This window comes from Eublepharis macularius, chromosome 6 (assembly GCF_028583425.1).
Source record: "Eublepharis macularius isolate TG4126 chromosome 6, MPM_Emac_v1.0, whole genome shotgun sequence".
NCBI classification, from domain to species: Eukaryota; Metazoa; Chordata; class Lepidosauria; order Squamata; family Eublepharidae; genus Eublepharis; species Eublepharis macularius.
The window spans coordinates 101414120-101435101 of record NC_072795.1 but is presented as its reverse complement, the minus strand read 5'-3'; the positions used below and the strand labels follow the sequence as shown (position 1 = coordinate 101435101).

At 41.4% G+C, this 20982-nt stretch overlaps 1 protein-coding gene across 2 annotated transcripts in view; it reads left to right on the top strand.

Moving 5' to 3' along the window:
• MYOF (myoferlin) overlaps positions 1-17172 on the top strand; it is a 128285-nt gene extending 111113 nt beyond the window's left edge. For both annotated transcript variants that reach the window (XM_054982375.1, XM_054982374.1), the window contains 13 exons: positions 505-660; positions 1391-1482; positions 3726-3896; positions 5143-5291; positions 5800-5939; positions 7160-7248; positions 7471-7566; positions 8079-8220; positions 9123-9222; positions 9765-9958; positions 11356-11465; positions 14070-14217; positions 16516-17172. In XM_054982375.1, the coding sequence (XP_054838350.1) occupies positions 505-660; positions 1391-1482; positions 3726-3896; positions 5143-5291; positions 5800-5939; positions 7160-7248; positions 7471-7566; positions 8079-8220; positions 9123-9222; positions 9765-9958; positions 11356-11465; positions 14070-14217; positions 16516-16551 (1623 nt within the window). In that variant the 3' untranslated portion in view covers positions 16552-17172. The remainder of the gene's footprint in view (positions 1-504; positions 661-1390; positions 1483-3725; positions 3897-5142; positions 5292-5799; positions 5940-7159; positions 7249-7470; positions 7567-8078; positions 8221-9122; positions 9223-9764; positions 9959-11355; positions 11466-14069; positions 14218-16515) is intronic.
• The last annotated feature ends 3810 nt before the right edge of the window (positions 17173-20982 follow it).

Below are 20982 nucleotides of genomic sequence, written 5' to 3'. Positions count from 1 at the left end.
AAGTGTGGGTTTGGGAAGATAACTGGGAAGAAATTGACTGCAGCACATACAGCCCTCATAGGGGTGGAAATGCCTTTTGAGCTAAGACAAACCTTATCTATTGTTAGCTGTAGAAAAGAAGGCTCTGAATGTTGTTCCATAGCTTTAAACACACGACCTGCACTGGATCAAGGACATAGTTTAAAAGATAGTCTCAAAGTAATATATGGAAAGAAATGCTTCCTGGATAAGAAACTCTTATACAAATGAATTCTAGTGCTGAAGAAATAAGGTAAGTAAAGTGACATAAAATAACACATAGAGACTTAAATTAAGAATCTGTTCATGTGTGTGAAACTGTCAAAAAAGTTACTGGACTCAGCAGTGTGTAATTTGTTCAGGGGTCTTTAAACTAAACTTAATTGCAGTACTGTTCTGAATAGCATTCCAAGCAGAAAAGGTAGCTAATAACCTAGTGAAATGTCTTATTTGGTTTCAACTTGAATATTTCTTTTTATTTCTTAGGGTTCCTTTAGAATCTACCCATTACCAGATGATCCTACTGTACCATCTCCTCCTAGACAGTTCCGTGAACTTCCAGACAGTGGGCCTCAAGAATGTGTTTTACGGATTTATATTGCTCGAGGCTTAGATCTCCAACCTAAAGATAACAACGGGCTGGTGAGCTGAAGTGTCCAGGATATATTTTAGATTAGAGCTATTTTGGTTCAGAGGTTGGAGGCGAGCCCATGTTTGGTCTGGGATCTTGAATTAGGAACTTGGTAGGATAAATAATAATAGAAATTTAGTGGAATGGGATGGGAAAATGTAAAGTTATTAGCACCAAAATACTTTATAGAAAAAATTAAGATGTTTAATACTATGATTATGACAGATAGAATGCAAACTTTCGCCTAAGAATCCGAATTCAAACTCTGATCAAGCCATTATCACTCTCAGTTGCCATAAAATGGCAACAATATTTGTTTCACACTGGTATTGTGGGAAAGATGAGATAAAGGTAGCAAAGCTCTTTGCACATTAACACACTGAAGTAGCAAACATTTGCAAATACTAGGGATATACTGCACACAGGAAGCTACATAATATCAGGACCTCAGATTGTTCCTCCACTACTTAAATGGGAATTTTATGGGAATTCAGCAGCACGGAGGGCAATCTAAACTCCCCTCTGTCTGGAGATCAGGGGGTGGGGCCACCAGCCATGTGACCATTTTCTCTGAGGGCAACCCACTGAGTTCCACCACCTCTTTTCCCAGAAAAAAAGCCCTGACTGAATGACTAAGATGGCATAAACAGCACAGCATAAACATCCATACGACTGTGGATAATGTCTATGATATGTGAGATGTACCAGTTAATTAACAATATATTTACTCCTTGTTTCCAGTGTGATCCATACATTAAAATCACCGTAGGAAAAAAAGTTATTGAAGACAGAGATCATTATGTTCCCAACACTCTCAATCCAATTTTTGGCAGGTAATTTGCTTACTGTTACAAAAAAAATCCCATCATCCATCAAATAATGAAGAAATCTGTATTTGGGTTTATTTTCAATTATGACACAGAAAGGAATGTGGAGTGTGGGAAGAATAACTTTTCCATTGATTTCTGACACTTTCTGTTGACTTCTCTCAAGAGAGAATTTTTGAGGAACAAACAGAACAATTGTCACAATTCACTGAAGAGGTCCTTAAAAGTTCTTTTAAAAAAACTTCTGAAATGACAAAAACCAGGATTTAAAAACTTGGAATTTGAAAACAGGGGATTTTGGTTGTAGGTAGGTACTAATATAACTTCTTCATACTAATGATAGACTTCCATTATAAGCAACTTGTTCTCATAATGGCCTGGAGAAAGGGGAACTAGTTGCAGGTTTATGAACAAGGTTGGAAATGCTATTGTAGTTAGGGATGCACACGGAGAAAATATCCATTTCAGTTTCAAATCCAGGGTTTCCAAATGCACCATTGCTAGTTTAGATCTAATCTGCTTGGGATTTTTATTCATAATTATGAGTCTTGTTCATTTTTATGAGTTTTGGACCTATTCTTTGTAAAGAGGGCTTCTTTGGGGCAGCTGGTTTTGCAGTTAATGGCACCAAAATCACACAGAACATAGCCCTCCCACTAAACCATCGAATTAACTACACACAACTGGGTTCGGTGTTTACAGACAGCACAGAATGCTTGGGGAAGGCATGAAGGCGAGTGTTGTGTGACTGCGCATGCACACACTGTTCTTTTCAAGGAGGTGGGGAAATTAGTCTCTAGGGTAGCTGTTTTTGCACTTAACCAAAAACTGCATCAACCATTAGTCTCCCTCCTAGTCTAAATCATCGATCCATTGAGGTTTTCCTCAAGCACAGTAACACACACACATGAGAACGGACCCCAAAGAATGTGAGTGTAAGTGGGCACATGCAATGGCAGGAAACTGGTTGGCAAAAGTGTAGCAGGACAACAGGGTGGCTCCCAAGCAAGTGAGCTCTCCAACCAGTGCAGTGTAGTGACGTTAAAAACAATCCTGCTTTATGTTCATTTTTTTCTTTTTTTATAGTGCCAATATATTATTACCTTTACATCTTGCTATTGCCTATTGCTGCTATGTTTCCTTCTGCTTTGTAGTTTTCTTCCCATGATCAGAGGTGAATCCAAATCCTTCCTTTTGAAACTCAGTGTTCCACTGCAAAATGGGGCGTTCTCACATTAATCGCTGCCAATCTTCTGCATCGCCCAACTGCAGGCAGGCAGACTGTCTGAACCGCCCCCCTGCCCAAACAGACCTATGTTTTCCTAGTAAGTTTTCCTTTGATTGAGGGAGCAGGAAGGATTATTTTTGAAACGATGGAGTATACCAGTGGCTGACAAGAGGCTTGAATTAATCTTGATGTTGAATTTTTTTTTTAATAATGTTTTGGCAGATGCTGGAAAGGGGTATGTTGCATTCAGATGAGAACCCTGAAGAGTAAACTAGATTGGTTGATGTGGGGGGACTGTGAAGGAACTAAAGTTTCATTGGGTGTACACATTTCCCATTTGACTCAGAAAAAGTGAGAGCCTCAAAAGACTATGGAAGGAATCCTAAACAGGTCTACTCTGCTGTAATACCCATGTTATTCAATAGTGCTTACTCCCAAGGAAGTGTCTTGACAGATGCTGGATTGGGAGGTGGGACTTGCAGAAGTTTGGAAACTTGAAGAGAAAAATAGGTTATTTGTTGCATAGGTGGGGGGAGGGGCTTGCAGTAGTTTGAAAACCTGAAAAGTAGATTTTCTTCACAGTGACCAAGTGCCCTGATGTGGGTGGCGGAGGCAAGCCAGTGCCACAAAGAAAGAAAGAAAGAGAGAGAGAGAGAGAGAGAGAGAGAGAGAGAGAGAGAGAGAGAGAGGCACTCATGTGCACATTCCCCCTTCCATCCAATGGAGGGCTCTCTCTCCCTTGGGATCCAGTTGGTAAAATGCCATTAAGGAAAACAAGATCCTGTCTGCCTGCTTTCTCCCATCGCTGTGTGGTAAAATGAAACACTCAAGCTTTTCGCTGGGTGGGCGCCACTATAATTTTGTTTCAAGGATTTGGTTAAATACTCTGGAAGCTCCTTTAACTAAACAGTGTTTTCCAGGTACATTTCCAGCTTGTTTGTGTCATTTGGCACACCCTTGGTTGTTGTGAATGTGGTTGTTGTAATACAGAAATACTCAGTATTTTTCACTTCATATTTAGAATGTATGAACTGACCTGCTTCTTGCCTCAAGAGAAGGATCTGAAAATTTCTGTGTATGACTATGATTTGCTGACGCGAGATGAGAAAGTCGGGGAAACCATCATTGATCTGGAGAACAGGTTCCTTTCCCGCTTTGGTGCTCATTGTGGAATACCTCAGCAGTACTGCATGTAAGCCTCTATTATGCTGTTAACATCAGAAAAGCCAAATAAAGAAATATAAAAGTTGAATGCATGTTTCAGAATCACATACTGAAAGCAATGTTCTTACAAACTCTTCACATGTCTGTAAGTGCATTGCGCTGTCTTATCTCTGATTGTAATAGGATTCTGCTATGATTTTCCTTTCTAGGGCATATTCTACATTAGTCATATCCCAATTCAGAATTAGGACTGAGCCAAGATGGAAGAAGAGATCATGTTTACCCAAAGGGAAAAAAAAATCACACTCCATGATTTAGTGAATCTTTGAAACTGGTTGAAAATGTTTGTACGTTCACCTTCTCAGGCCGTTGCATTCTACAGCATCAGTTCCTTCATCCTCCCTGCAAAAAGAAGCGCAGCTTCCCCCCACCCCTTATCTTTTTAGCAGCAGTGGAGGCGCTCTAAAACAAATCTCTTTCTACTGCAGTTTACTGCTATTTCCCCCCTTTAAAATCCTTGTTCTTTCTGTCCCTGCATAAATGTGCCTGTAGCAGGTATTGGCAGCAAGCCAATGTAAGGGATTCCCTTGCTTTACACAACCTTTGTTTGGCCTCAGTGACATAGGCATATAGCCAAGTCTTATTCACTACATGACAGCGGCACTTTTTGCAGAGATAGAAAGAACAATTTTTTTAAAAAAAGAACAGGTGATGATGATTCAGCAGCTGGTTGGGGATATGAACAGGCATGAAAGAGGGTGAGTATGTGTGTGGGGGTGTTCAGGGGACATTCTGAACCAAAAATGTGAATTATTGAATATTTGGTTCTGCCCTTCTCTGAGTCATGTATGCATTCCATATATTCACATGGAATTCCTGCACCTCCCGGTGAGGCTGCTACATATGCACAAGGAAATACATATGTAGAACTGTTCTTTTCATTGAAGCGAACGGGAAAGCCCTCGTGAGCAGTTCTCTGTACACTTTAGATCTCCAAAAGCCTCAGAAACAAATAAAATGTTTTTAAATAAAAGGAGTCAGAATGCATATACCTTAGTAACTAACAATATCTTGCTTCTTATGATTTGTTTACTGAGTAACAGTAAACACCAATAGATAGCATATAGTAGCCACTTCTAAGTTGTATATAATCCACTGATTCAGCATATTTAGGAATTTACTTACGTGCTAATAAAGAAATAAATAGTAAATAGTTTGTGCATGTCCCCTGAAGAGAAAGCATAAATATAGAAATATGCTATGTTTCCTAAAAGTTCAGGGGTAAATACCTGGAGAGATCAACTGAAACCGACACAACTCTTGCAAAACACAGCCCGGTTCAAAGGCTACCCTCTGCCAGTCCTGTCTGAAAATGGAAGGAGAATTAATTATGGAGGGAGAGATTATACTTCGGATGAATTTGGTAAGTTCACTGCTAGTCATTTCACTGATTATGTTTGTTCCTGTTCAACATTTTCCAACAGCATTTACATTTATATAGATATGGACTTTTAAACTGCATTTAAAATCTTATGGTTTTACTAGTAAAGAGTCTCCATATATAGTGGGGACTTTCTCATTGCAGGCCATAGGCAAGTGAGAAAAGCAAGTACATGAGAGTAACTTTTGCCTTCTCATACTAGCAGTGGAATCTGCCTATGCTCAGAGGTTCCCAAGTCCAAAGGAAGTTCATTGAATTTAAGCCATATTTTAACACAACTGTGTAAATATAGATCCAGAGGAGTTAGCCATGTTCGTCTGTAGTAGCAAAATAGTAAAGCGTCCAGTAGCACCTTTAAGACTAACCAACTTTACTGTAGCATAAGCTTTCCAGAATCACAGTTCCCTTCATCAGATGTATAAATATAGACACACACTAATTTTATTACGTGGCTGTTCATTCACACTTACAGTGTTTCTCTCTACTTCAGAGGCCAACAAAAAATTGCACGAACACCTTGGGCCGGGGGAAGAACGACTTGCTCTTCACATTCTCAGAACTCAGGGCTTGGTGCCTGAACATGTAGAGACAAGAACCTTGTACAGTACCTTTCAGCCAAACATCTCACAAGTACGATAAACTTCTTTTACCTTCCTGGCACTTGTAGCAAAGCTTGATATAGCTAGATATAGAGAACACATTTATACTGTAACTGTGAGGGTTATTCTGGAAAGGCAGCAGCCCTAATAGCTCAGAGTAGTCAGAACTCATCAGAACTGGAAAATTAAGCAGGATTGGTACTTGGATGGGAGACCGCCAAGGAAGACTGGGGCTGTTAGACATAGGAAGGCAATGTCAAACCACCTCTGCGCATCTCTTGAAATCCCTGTGAGTGGAACTTGATGAAGTCGCCATGAGTCTGTTGCGACTGGATGGCACATTTGACTTGACTTTATGCTGGGGGGAGTATAGAAATAAATTCCAGCTCTCCTTCTCCATCCTCTTTTATGTGAAGAATCTAATGGTCCATAAACAAGACCATAACCTGTCCCCTACTGATATAATCCATCCATCCAAAGATAAATGCTTCTAAATCTCATTTATTTCAATGGGAGGGCTTTAAAACATGCATAACCAACCCACTGAAATTAATGGATTTAGAAGTGTGGATTATGCCTTGTCTTTGGATTAATCACAAGAAACCATTGCCTCATAGGTTTGTGCTCCCGATTGTTAGAGTTCATGTCAGTCCCATTTTCAGCTGTTAGTATGCATTAAAATGTGGGAAAGATCTACTCACTTGTAGCTCGTAGTAAGAATGAAAGGATATTTAAAAACATTGTTTCCCAGTGTATGGAAAACTATTGGTTAGTCAGATTTTATGATCTTATTAGAAAAATGTCTTTTTTTCATGCATAGAGTGTCATTTCATCAGTGCAGTCCTTAGATATAATCAGGGCTTTTTTTCTGGGAAAAGAGGTGGTGGAACTCAGTGGGTTGCCCTTAGAGAAAATGTTCACATGGCTGGTGGCCCCGCCCCCTGATCTCCAGACAGAGGGGAGTTTAGATTGCCCTCCGCGCCGCTGGAGCGGTGCGGAGGGCAATCTCAACTCCCCTCTGTCTGGAAATCAGGGGGCGGGGCCACCAGCCATGTGAACATTTTCAAGAGGTTCCGGAACTCTGTTCCACTGTGTTCCTGCTGAAAAAAAGCCCTAATCGCTGGCATTGTTAAAGCTGGGATATGCAAAACAAATTGCATGTTTCTTAGGCCATATCAGATGACACCAGGATGATTAAAATATTAGTTAATGTGTTTTTAACAGGCTTACTTGATTGTTTTATTAATGCAGGGAAAGCTTCAGATGTGGGTGGATGTTTTTCCCAAAAGTTTGGGCCCGCCTGGCCCTCCTTTCAACATCACTCCTCGCAAAGCTAAGAAGTGAGTAGACCAGGATGAAGGTGAATAGCATGCTTTTCCTGGAAACTTCAAATAATTATGCGAGCCCTCTAAATTAAAAATGTGAAATGTGGGTGAAATGTTTTGGCTGATTCTCTCTAATATTTTGTTGTTACTTTATACCCTTCCTGCCTAGTTTCCGCTGGATACAAACCCAAGAGTACAACCCTATCAACTTCATTCTCTCACCATTCTGTATTATAGATATGAACTGCGGGTCGTTATTTGGAATACAAAGGATGTCATTCTAGATGAGAAAAGCATCACAGGGGAAGAAATGAGTGACATTTATGTGAAGGGGTAAGGTTGCTATAGGCCAGATCTGGTTAATGAGCACACCTTGTTAGGTAATAATTTTAAAATTTCTAATTAAGAGTTCCAAAGAGTGAATCATATGATAACATTTATGCAAATACTGCTTTGAAATTCACTGGTCTCAGCGCACTGAATTACAATGCTAGGTATAGGTAGAACATGTTTCGTATTAATGTATGGAAAACCCTTTGGGTTTTTCTTGGGTCTGCCTGTAGATAGGTCATATTGACCCATGACTTTTATGTGACCTTGGTTTCATGGGGACTTTGGGTTCTAGCACTGTATCTCACTGGGAACACAAGCCACATCCCCCTGAATTCTGTTGGATCTAACAGAATGAAATCAAATCGTTCCAAAATCTGTGTTTCGTTTCTAATGCATTATAACAAAAATGCCATCCTTCATTTTTGTAATCACCACAAAGTGCTATTGTATTGCAAACAGTCATCAGTTCCATTAGGTGTGCATAACTATATTTTCTTGCTTCTAATTTTCAGATGGATGCCTGGCTTAGAAGAAAATAAGCAGAAAACAGATGTGCATTATAGGTCCCTGGATGGGGATGGGAATTTCAACTGGAGATTTATTTTTCCTTTTGATTATTTTCCAGCCGAGCAGCTCTGTACAGTTTCCAAAAAGGTGATTTTCTCAAATGAAGCGCAAGATAACAATTAACCTTGGCCACTTGAGGCAAAATTATAAATGATGCTGTGTAGGATCTAGCTTTTCCCTGAGAGTTTGTTTCGATGGTGTTGTTGTTTGCTTTGTTTTCTTTTAATGCAGTTATGGGGAAGACCTTGTGGAGGAAGGAGGAAAAGGAGCCTTGTAGCTCTTTGCTTTGCACCCCTGAAAGTTACCTCTGCAGTGGCACTTTTGAGTAAACCAGTACCAAAAAGGAAAGAATCAAGCAGCCCTTCTCCCTTGCACACCATTCTTCCTCTTCTATGATTTCCATGATTACTTTTGATTAAAAACAGTTAGCAGACTGCTATACCCATCTACAATATATTATGTAATGTGGCACTGGGAGCCAACCTACAAGTGACGCCTTACATGGGTTGGACACTTGTCAGCTTACCTCAAGTTTTGATGGGAAATGTAGGCGTCCTGGTTTTACAGCTTGGCTCTCCATTACAGCTGCAAGACTAGGATGCCTACATTTCCCATCAAAACTTGAGGGAAGCTGACAAGTGTCCAACCTGTGTCAGGCATCACTTGTAGTTTGGCTCTAAGGAAGATCATGTAGTGGTGTAAAGCAACGTAACAATACACAGCTTCATATTTCCAAACAGAAAAACCTCCTTATGATCACTGCTAATACTCTGTTCAACCATGTGAAGATACTGCCCCACTTGATTAGGCATGTGCAGCACTCCTGCTAGTGCAGCTTTCCACTTGCGAGAGGGCCAGCAATGGGGAGGTGGAGTTGGCCAAAGGCAAATCCAATGTGTAGAGATTATGCATGGGGGGCAGGGCAGAGAGAATGCAGCAGGTGAGCATCACTTCCCCAAAGTTTTACAATTTTTCCTCCTCCTCCTTAGGAACATTTCTGGAGTCTTGACAGGACTGAATTCAGAATTCCACCCAAGCTGATAATTCAGATATGGGACAATGATAAGTTTTCCTTGGATGACTACCTGGGTATGACTTTAAATGTAATAGGGGGGTTGGTGAGAGTCGAAGGAAGAGAGATGTGCCAGTTGCTATTGCCAGGTTGATAAAATTATGCATGTGGTGAGGAAAGTGGGTAGAGGGAGCTTTTTCTCTTTCTCCCACAATACTAGAACTTGGGGGCGTACCCCATGAAATTGTTGGGAAATAGGTTCAGGACAGACAAAAGGAAATACTCAAGTAATTAAACTTTGGAATTCAGTGCCACAAGCTTAGATAGCTTTAAAGAGATTAGACAAATTCATGGAGGAGAGGTCCATCAGTGGCTGCTAGTCAAGGTGTCTGAAGGGAGCCTTCATATCCAGAGGCAGCAAATCTCTGCATACTCGTGCTGGGAGGCAGCGGCGGCAGGGGGCTCAGTCTGTTTGTCCTCCTTAGTAACTGGTTGGCTGCTGTGTGAAACAGGATGCTGGACTGGATGGCGCACTGGTCTGATCCTGCATGCTCTTTTTATATTCTCACTGAGAAATTGGCACTTGGGATGTTTTTTTTTCTCTTCCTTTTTCTTTTAGGTTTTGTTGAACTTGATTTACACAATGCAGTTATCCCAGCAAAGGTTCCAGAAAAGTGCACATTAGACATGATTCCAGAATCTAAGCCCATCAGTTCTCTCAAGACCCTGAAGACTGCTTCCCTTTTTGAACAGAAATCCATGAAAGGGTGGTGGCCATGCTATCAGGAAAAAGATGGCTCCCGTGTCTTAGCCGTAAGCTTCGCTTAGTTGTTGGGGTTTCTTTTTTGCTAATGAACATTTTCTCTCTCACACACACATCCAGCTGCTTTCCCTCTTAAAAGTTCTATGAGCTCATCCTGATGATACGTATACCCAACGAATTTAATGGCATAAGTGATCATTATGACAATAGCCCCACTCACACTTAATTGCAGCCAACAATATTAAGTCAGTGTCAAGTTTCTTCCTGTTTTAGTGGAGGTCCATTGGTGGCACCTATGACATTTTCTGATTAATGGCTACAATCTGCACTTTCCAGTTTGGAGGCTTGGATCCCGTGGAAACAGGCTGTCCCTGCCTTCCCACAGCAACCTTCTGCACCACCACCACCCTTGGAAACAAAAAGCCACCTAGTATTTGTGGTGAGGATGCAGAATCAGGTACTATCATGCTCCTTTTTTTAATAGAGCTTCTGCAGAATATGGAAGTGGAAGGCATTTTTTTCTGATTTACCAATTCACCATAGTCTCTTCTGCCCCGGTGATGGTGGTGGTTTCTCCCAGTAATGCCTGGGAGGTCACAAAGGTCTGCTATGGGAAGGCAGAGAGCAGTGTAGTTCATGGGATCCAATCCATTACAGATAATGCATAATAGTATATATTACCAATTATTGTGCACATTCAACTTCAATTTTTTGTGTCATAAAGTTTAATGGAAATCACTTGTAACATCTAGAATGCTACAAAGGGACAGAACGAGGAACATTATATGCACACAAACATGCAATTTTTAATAGATTTTTAAATACACAAGATTTCTACAAGTGTTATTTCTCAGCACATTTACCAAAATAGAAGAATGGTAAGGATAGAACAGGAAGTTTATTTCTATATCCCTAGAATAGAGATGGGCACAAACCAGAAAAAAACCGAACCATGTGGTCCGTAGTTCATCAAATTTCATGAACCACGAACTTTCACGAACCTGCCCCTGGTTCGCGAACCAGTTTGTTTGGTTCGTGAAAAGGTCACTTCTGGGTCAGAAAATTGTCACTTCCAGGTCAGCAGAAGGTCACTTCCGGGCCAGCAGAAGTTCACTTCTGGGTCAGCAGAAGGTCTGCAGGAAGTCCATCCCATGTTGCCTAGGAAACTGATTGATTGGCACCAGGCTGTCTGCAGTGACGAACCAAAAAATGAACCAAATGAACAAGCCTAAAAGTTCGTGGTGGTTCGTCAGAAATGGGATCTGATGAACCGTGGTTTGCGAACCACGAACCAGCCTGGTTCGTGCTTAATTTTGATTTGTATTTCGGTTCGTGCCCATCTCTACCCTAGAAGTACAAATATTTACAGTTGGAAATGGTTAAAAGATGTGTTCTTTAAGGAAAAACTTACTATGAAGATCTTGATTATATTTTGTTTTATTTGAAGGGTAAAATAGAGATGACGATGGAGGTCTTGGGTGAAAAAGACATTGATGAACGGCCAGCTGGCAAAGGCAGAGATGAACCTAATATGAACCCTAAGTTAGACCCACCAAAGTAAGATACCTCCTTTTCTTCTCATTAATTTTAATGTGTCATAAGTTACTCACATCCACCCACCCCATATAATTTTCTGTAGCTTTATCTTTTAATCATTTACTGCCTATCTCTTGCACCTGGGCAAAATATATTTGGAGATTTAGGATTAGGTCTGATCCCACCATTCAACACAATTATGCACAGTTGATAACAATTTGGGGGCTCGGTGTCATCAATACACTGATGTTTATCTGGCTCTATGGTGGTGGAAAGTCATCATAGCCAACCTATGGCAACCCCTGCTGGGATTTTTAAGTCAAGAGACTAACAGAGGTGGCTTGCCATTGCCTGCCTCTGCAACCCTCGGCTTCTTTGGAGGTCTCTCATCCAACTACTTACCAAGGCCAACTCTGCTCAAGATCTGCTCAAGATCTGACAAGATCAGGCTTGCCTGGCCTATCCAGGTCAGAGTATCCAGCTCTTATCATTTGAATAAAACACCAGAAGCTACAGTCTCTGTTCAGGACTTATGCATAAATGTGGTCTGGTGGCTGAGGGATAAACAGGCTAAAGTGGAACACAGACAAAACAGAGGTTGATGCTGGTTGATAAAGCAAAAGTTCTGGAGAGAATTGTCTTGCCCATCCTAGAAGAGATGGTACTTAAATTATCAAATTCAGTGAAAACCTTTAGAGTTTTATTATATCCCGATCTGTTGTTTGAGGACCAAATGAAACAATTGTGTGATGTGCATTCCCAGCAGTTGGTGTCCTACCTTAGATTTACTGAGCTGGGTTCAATGAGCTATGCCTCCAGTAAGTTCTAGCTTGGACTACTGCAATGTATTCTATGTGAGGCTGCCCTTTAAGGTGATCCAGAAGCTTCAATTAGTGCAGAAATATAAGCTATTTATCTGCTAACAAGAATTCAGTTTGATCACATTGCCCCAATTTTACACCATACGCATTTGCTTGTAGTTTGTTTCTGTCATATTCAAGGGGCTGGCTCTTAGCCCTGGATAGTCCAGGGCCCACATGCTTGAAGGGCTGCATCTCACAGAATGAGCCTGGGTGCTAATTTAGATGTTCCCCAGGGTTTTGCTCTGAGTGTTCTGTCCCTGAAGTCTAATAAATCTGTCACAGCTCGCATGTCCTCCTTGGCCATAGCACATGTTCTCTAGAAGGGCTTCCAGAGGAAGTGCCCATGATTTCCACTCTGATGCAATTTCAAAGGCATTATAAAGTTTTCTTGTTCAAGCTTTTGATAGGAACTGAACTGAAGTAATGCCATGTTTATGCATTCGAGTATTTGTGGTGAAGGGACATTTTGTTTTTTCATATTTAATAATCCTTCATTGTGCTTACACCTACATTGGTAAGGCATCTTAGGCCACCTTTTGACAGTGAGAAAGGTAGGCTTTAAGTATTTAAGTAAATAAATAGAAGCCTGTGGCAGTATATTTGAGGGTTGTGCTATAAAGATCAGTAAGAATTTTGTGTGTATGGGAAAGAAATCAACAGTATTTCCATGGCAGAAACAGACTGGAATACAACGTCAGTTCTGAGAGAGTCTTTAGTATTAACAATGTGCTGGATTTTATATGGAACATAGCAGTGATACAGACACATTCTGTCTGTATGCTTACTGTCTGTAATTCTTTAATTTTATAAACTCTAAAATTTTACCCAGATAATTTCTTATACATAAGGATCCCTTTATATCCAAAACTCACTCAGCTAATGTACTAACAAGGTGTCATTTTGACACAGAGATCTCTGTCTTTTGGTGCTACACCTCTGAAGATGCCAGTCACAGCTGCTGGCGAAACGTCAGGAACTACAATGCCAAGACCACGGCAATACAGCCCGGAAAATCCACAACAACCAACTGTCGTTTAAAAACCTTGCAGGAAAGAATAATGTGATTCAATTTTATAAAAGTTCTTCATAAAACTTGACATTCACATTCCGTAGTTAGGCAAGCCCACTTGAGCACACAGTTAGGTAACATGAGCTCTTAACCCTTCCGTGACATCACAGCATCAATGCCCATAAAAACCAGAGGGCCCATGACCTCACTGTCAAGTTTCACATTGACATCAGAGCAAATCAGACAATGTCATCAGAAGAAGTAGACCAAGCAGAGAGTTCAGAAGGAAGCTGGAAGTAAGAAAATAATGAGAAGGGAAATGGAAGACTCTTGGAGGGCTATTCAGAAGCAAGGCTGACCCAGTATAGTCAGTAACTATTGTTTGCCTGTGGCAATGAGACACCAGGATAAAAAGGAGAATACTTCTCTGGAGAATTCACTTACTCTCCAAAACTCAGATATTTGGGACAACAGACCTGTAACCTGGGGTGCATATGTTTTTATGGCAATCGTTTTATCAACTGCAGGCTCTTTTCTCAGCTTTGCATAACTTTATTCCTTTAGGGAATACAATGGCCCAGTGTTGGTCTGAACATCCATTTTCTATAATTTGTCATTGCGAGGTGCTGTATATAGGGATGCATATATAATATCTTATTACAAAATGGACATGAACAACACAGCCCACGAACTGTAAACATGGTTCTTTGCTAATGTGATTAATATATATATATTTGTTCTTTCAAAATATAGTCGGCCAGATACTTCCTTCCTTTGGTTCACAAATCCATGCAAGACCATGAAATTCATTGTCTGGCGCAGATTCAAATGGGTCTTCATCGGCCTCATCATCTTGCTGATTGTTCTCTTGTTTGTTGCAGTCCTTCTCTATTCTTTGCCGGTATGTATTTTACATTTTATGAAGTTTTTCTCCAATTGTAACATTAGGAGTGATTCCGCACACGTTGGATAATGCACTTCCAATCCTCTTTATAGATCATTTGGAACAGATTTTTTTGTGTGCGGAACAAAAAATCCACCTCAAATGATTGATAATGTGCATTGAAAGTGCATTATCCAGCATATGCGGAATCAGCCTAGGTCTTTCTGGTTTGAAGTAGAATAGAAGCTTGAATTTGGGATTTAAGGTTGTGGCTCTGATTGAAGGCAATTGTCCCACAGATTTTGAACATTATGTGTTTCAACAAGCTTGCTTATGATAACTATTCTGAGTAAGAAATGATGGGATAATATTTTGTAATTCTAATAGGTACAGGTTAAGGTATTTATTCAAAAATAATGGCATGAACTTTCATTAGTTCACTTGCTAATGAAGTAATTAATGTCTTGTTTTAAATAGTAATAAACAAGTAATGTATTGTTTTAAATAGTTGTTTACTTATAGCTCGCTTTCCCTATTACACAGTGTAAAACAATGCCATCAAATAGCACGAGACATCCTATAAACAATGCAACAGAACTAAGATTGTAAAAATAAGAAACAATGCAAAAAATATCAGAAATTATGTTTCCTAAGCAATGCCAAAAATGGAATTACAAAACCTGGAAACAATGCAGTAAGAGCAAGATAACACATACAATAAAAAGTGGAATAGACTATAATCCTGTTTCCTTTATAAAAATGAGACACCACTTGACTTTAATCAGAGATGTTTTCTAAATGTAACAGGAGATGAGATGTCCAACACTAGATGATTCATTTTACTTTTGTTCAGGGCTTTTTTTCTGGGAAAAGAGGTGGTGGAACTCAGTGGTGGAACTCAGGACCGCACAACGACGTCACTTTGGGTCAGCTAGAACAAGGGGGGAGTTTTTAAAGTTTAAATCACCCTCTGCGAAAATGGTCACATGACCAGTGGCCCCGCCCCCCTGATCTCCAGACAGAGGGGAGTTTAGATTGCCCTCTGCCCCACTGGTGCAGAGGGCAATCTAAACTCCTCTCTGTCTGGAGATCAGGGGGCGGGGCCACTGGCCATGTGACCATTTTTAAGAGGTGCCGGAACTCCATTCCACCATGTTCCAGCTGGAAAAAAGCCCTGCTTTTGTTGCTAGAAACTGTTATGGTCATTGCAAGTCATCAAAGTTCCCCTTGTAACAGTCCAACATCTGAGTTAGGTGATAGACAAACTCACCACTGCATTTTCTCCTCACTGAACACCAGCCTTCTGCCTCCTGTGGCCAGCTCTCAGTGTGTAGGAACCTGCCCTTCTGGGAATGCTGCTGCACACACTCAAGGACAAGCATGCAAGGCCTAGTTTATTATTTTGTTAGCTGATTCATTAGAAAACTGATTAACCTCTTTAAGCATCCGTACATCATATAACTAATACTGAAGCTGGCTCTAAGTTATGGATCAAAAGATTCATACAATAGGGTTACGCACCGATAAGAGAGAGATTTCTGCAAACTCGGAGAAATCTCCAGCTTTGCAAAAAAATTCTGAAACCTATTTTTAAAACTGGGTGTTATAACCCATACAATTGTAACACCTTTTTAAAAAAATTCCACCTTTTAAAAAAATCTCCCACAAATGCTGCTGCCATTTTGGGGATTGCTATGAAACCCTCAACAATATTGCCGAGGGTCCCATGCCTCACTTAGATAACTAAGGGGGAGGAAGACAGAAAATGAAAACTGTGTAGAAGAGATGGAAGAAATCAGAGAAAGGGGAGTAAAGAAAGGACAGAAGGGAAAGCTAAAGACCTGAGGGAGGGGAGACGGCAGGTAGATGGAATGGAAAGAAAGAAGCAGGGAAAGGGAAAGAGGTTGCTGGGGTCACCAGTGAAAGAGAAAGAAGAAAAATAGAGATCACAGGGAGGGGAAGCCCCCCCTGAACCCTTGTGTGTTCCCTGCTTGTGTGTGTGTGTGTACAAAATCATCCACAATAATCCAGGGCATTGTAAAAGCATCTGAAACCTTCATGGATTTCCCCACACTTGTGGCTCCTTCCAACAGCTTTTCCCCCACAGAGCATATTCCGCCATTTGTCCCAAGTCTCTTGAGTCCAGGCAGCTGTTTTAGTGCGTGAATTGCTGTCACTGGATTTTGGATGATTGGCCAGATGGCATGGTTGTGAAATTACATGTCTCAATCTGACTTCTAATAAAACGTCATTTAAAATTACCCTGCATGTTTAAATGTTTAGCATGAATTCTGACCTTTCCCCCCATTTTTATAGAATTACCTGTCAATGAAGATTGTGAACCCTATTTAAAAAAAGTCAAATTGCAACATGGCAGTGGCAACTTCAACACGTGGACCAAATGTATATCTATTAGCCAAATCTCACTGGTCACCCATCATGCCTGTACCTCTATTCTCTTGTGTTTTTAACCTGGAGGGGATCATGTCTAAGAATGTAACAGTCATTCGTGAAATACTGGGTAATGAAAGGGGGAAGACACTATGTTCTGTTTCTTCAAGAGTAAGTTGTGTTATTCTGTTGCAATAAAGCAAAAAAAAGGGGTTTTGTGGCTTATATTATTCGCTTCATATGGACTAAATTTTTACCGATTAACAGTGCAATCCTATGAATGGGCCTAAATGGAATAACTCTGCATGGGATTTCACTGTGGTCTACAATACCACCAGCATATGAAAATTATGTCTTCCTTGATTTTAAATGTTTTTTCCCAAAAATGTTTGTTACTTCTCCCTTTATCTTTAAAGATCAAGTCTATTTAAAGTATTTTTACCAGATGCACTTTGAAATTCTGCCTCTTCACATTGAAAAACCAGATACTACATATATTTTTGTAAAACAAAATGTAGTGCAATATAAACTGTTAACTAGTGATGTTCACTTCCAACTTTCTGAGCAAAACAATGAAATAAAGGCAATACACATTTATAATTTGTCATTGTGGTTCTTATTGTCAGGGCTCGCCATTGCTGCCGCTGGGCAGGGTGCCAGCTGGGCCAGCCAGCCCTGACATCAGAAGGGTGCCAGGGATGCTGCAGGACCCTGCTCCATGGAAGGAGGGGTGGTATACCTCACCCAGACTCCCTCTCAGTTCACTCGCTGGCCTGCTCAACCTGGCCTGCTCCTCCCCCTGCACCCTCCATCATCTCCTCCTCCCAGAACTCTCCTCCATGCCTCCGCTCTCACACTACTCCACACCATCACTCCTTATCCACACCCACCACCCCAGAGCTCTTCCCAGCCAACCTTTACAGGGCCTTCTCTCACCGCCCCACCCTCCTTGCAGGCCCCGCCTGCCAGGCCACACCCCTCCTTGGCCTCCCAGCATTGGCCTGGGCTGTCTCAAGCTGCTGCAGCTGTGGTAGCTGGCTGGGCTGCCTGGCTCAGCAACAGCTGTGTCGTGTTGGCTGGCTGCCAGGCCTCTCTGGCTGAGCTGATTGCTGAAGGCAGGCCCAGCTGTGGCCCCTTGGCTGGCTGCCCAGCTCTTCCCACAGAGTGCCTTCAGCAGCTCCACCTGGAGGGGCTTGGCTCTTAGCATCTCCTGAGCCAGGTTACTGTCTTCAAGCTGAGGTGGAGGCTGGGGTGTCGCTCTGAGCTGCTGTGGCTGCTTCTCCTCTTTGGCTGGTAAGGGCTCTGTTTGGGCTGCTGCTGGGTCCCTATTCTCCCTGCCTTTGCCTTCTCCTCTGTTCTGGTCAGCCCCCTATCCTCCCCCTGGAGGGTGGGACTAGCTGGCCTCTCTCTGCCCCCTCTAGCCCTCTGGGGCTTTGGACCTTTGCCCCTTTCCCCTGGGGTGGGCAGGCTCTAGCCCTGGCTGCTGGCTGAGGTGGCAGGGCAGCCACCTCCCGGCTGCCTCCCATTGCTTTCCCCTGGCAAGGCTTGGGGCTGTGTCTCAGACCCTGGACACTTATTGTTATTTTAGAATGGCAGAAATACATACAATGTGTTTAATAGTTGTAGAACAGCCTTGTCCTATGCAGTTAGGCACACCTAACCCTATTGAAATTAGTAATTTGGGAGTAAGAGACTTAATTCTGCATGGGATCATGATAGTATATTTTTCCTGTTTCTTCCACTACTCAGTAGTATGCGATTGAATATTACCTCCTCCCCCCCCTTCTGTATTAATGTTTATCTAGAATAGAAGTGGAACCATTCAAGAATCAGAATGGGTCAGATCCATTAATGGTAGTGCTTTTCTCCAATGCAAGAGCTCTTGTATCAGGGGAATGCTTCCTAAACTGGATTAAAGTGCCATTGCTGCCATAATGGATCTACAGGCTCCTGCTCAGTGCTTGCTGTTCCCATTTAATAGTCCAGTGCCATATTTGCCCAGTGATTTCAGCAGTTTCTACATCACTCATGCCTATACTTCTTCTTTTCAACAACCATAGTTTGTTTGATTCCTTTGACAACTTTGGAAGAGAACATATGTTTCTCTTATGAGAGCATATGTTTCTCTAAACTAACTTATCACTGTGTTTGCCCAGTGTCATTCATTCCTAAGGACTGAATGCTTTTCAGGATTAATAAATGGACAGAGGGAAAACCCCAGTCTGATTTTCATTTATGCCTTTAACAGCAGCTTCCTCTGTAGAAATAAGAAGGTGAAGCTTTCACAGCAGGAGATAAGTGTTATCACCTGCTATTAAAGACAGAAGGACTGTGCCAATGAAAAAGTTGGCACCACCAATAGTCAACCCTTCCTTTCTTTTCTTTAATGGTATGGCTTTAATGGCCATAGCCTCAAGTCTAGAATTGTTGAGCCATTAGAACAAGTCTAAATCCACAGGATTGTGTTTAACTCAAGGACAGGCCTCCTTGCATGGTACACGAACTCAAGTTTGGTTTGGATGAAACTGAAACCCACCTCGTGTTTAACATGTGACTGTGAGAGCCAAACTACAAGTGACGTCTTACACAGGTTGGACACTAGTCGGCTTCCCTCAAGTTTTGATGGGAAATGTAGGCATCCTGGTCTTGCAGCTGTAATGGAGAGCCAAGCTGTAAAACCAGGGCGCCTACATTTCCCATCAAAACTTGAGGGAAGCCGACTAGTGTCCAACCTGTGTAAGATGTCACTTGTAGTCTGGCTCTAAGCTTGCCTTTAAAACAGGGGGGGGGGGGGTTTGAGGGTTGCAAATCATCTCCCATGTGCGCACAGAGGCAGGAAAGAGTCTTCATCTCCTTCGTTCACCCCCCTCCATGCACTTTAACTAGGAGAGAAAGGCTGTGGGGGAGGACTATTTGCTTTACTGATAATCTCACATGTCTGCCAAGGATCTTCCTTTACAGTCTAATCACACCTGGGCAGACACAGGGAACCATGAAGTAAGGCAAATAGCCCTTCACAGCCTTTTTTGGCTAGTTAAAGCATGGGAGGAGGGGACTAAGACTCTCCTCCTGCCTCCAAACACACAGACTGGAGATGATTTGTGACCCCTCCCCCCACTGTTTTAAAGTTCAGCTTCTTGTCACACATTAAACACGAGCTGTATTGGGGTTTCATCCAAACCAAACTCGAGTTGTGTAATGTGTAAGAAAGCCTCATGTTTACAAGGAATTTTACTGCCCCCTCATCAGAAGAATAGTGGGATACCCATTCATAAATAACCCAACTTCTTTGGAAAGTATTTTGGATACTTTGTTTTTTTACTGCAGATGTAATACTTTTCATTTTATTTAAACCAGCCAAAATGGCAGGTTTAAGGAGAGTGCTTTTGACTTCCCCAGAACTGTTCATCAAGTTGTATGTGATACAAAAATGGGGTGAAGAAAAAAAAGATGCTGTTGGGATTGAAAGAAAAGTCTGTTAGTCAGCAGAGTGCTATATCCTTCATGTACCACACCTACATGGAAAAAGACCTCAGGTTGCCCCAAAGGTTCAATGATAAAGAAGTAAGAGTTCCTTTCCTTTGAAATTATGGCTGATTTAATAGTTTCAATGGGCTATAGTTTCATTGGTATTCATGCTTCTTCATCGGCAGCCTTTTGTGAAACCCAAGATCTTTATTGTGCCTTAAATTAATAAATTGATACTCTAAATCTGCATAGCACTTCCTGGGTGCCACTGAAGACTGAACCAGGCAGACAGTCTTTTCTATCATGCCCTTAAACGTCTTTTTCTCCCCTTACCCTCTTTTTATTTGCTTAACATCCAGACAGGACAGTTCAAAAGCTTACTTGCTAATTTCTGATATTTTGGTTGGTTCTAATACAAAATATTGCACGAATAACTAAAAAAATAGCCAAATGCTATCCAAAGAGATAGGGAAGTTTAAATGTGTGCATCTCACTCTTCTGACGGGGAGCTACACTTCCTTTTAAACCTGCTTGAGTCTGCCCTGTCCCTTTTTTGGAGCTTTAAAGGGACAAACCTGACTTGCATGCATAAATAACCCATCACTGATTAACGGGCACAGACAGAACCTTCCTACCAGTTTGTGTCAACTCGAACACATTGGAGACAATCATATATTTAGCTGACATAAAGGGAAACAGTCCATAGATGGGCTAGAACCCAGACTATGGAGAGCCAGTCTCATGACCAGTAATCAGATGGATGAAAAAATAATATTCTTTATTCTGGGACCACTTTTGAAAAGGATTAAATTTGGACTCATAAACATATACATATGTTTACACTTACCTTTATACATTTGAAATGGGATTATGAGTAAACACTCAGGATTTTCCCTTGATTTTCATTGGAACACTACTTCTGTC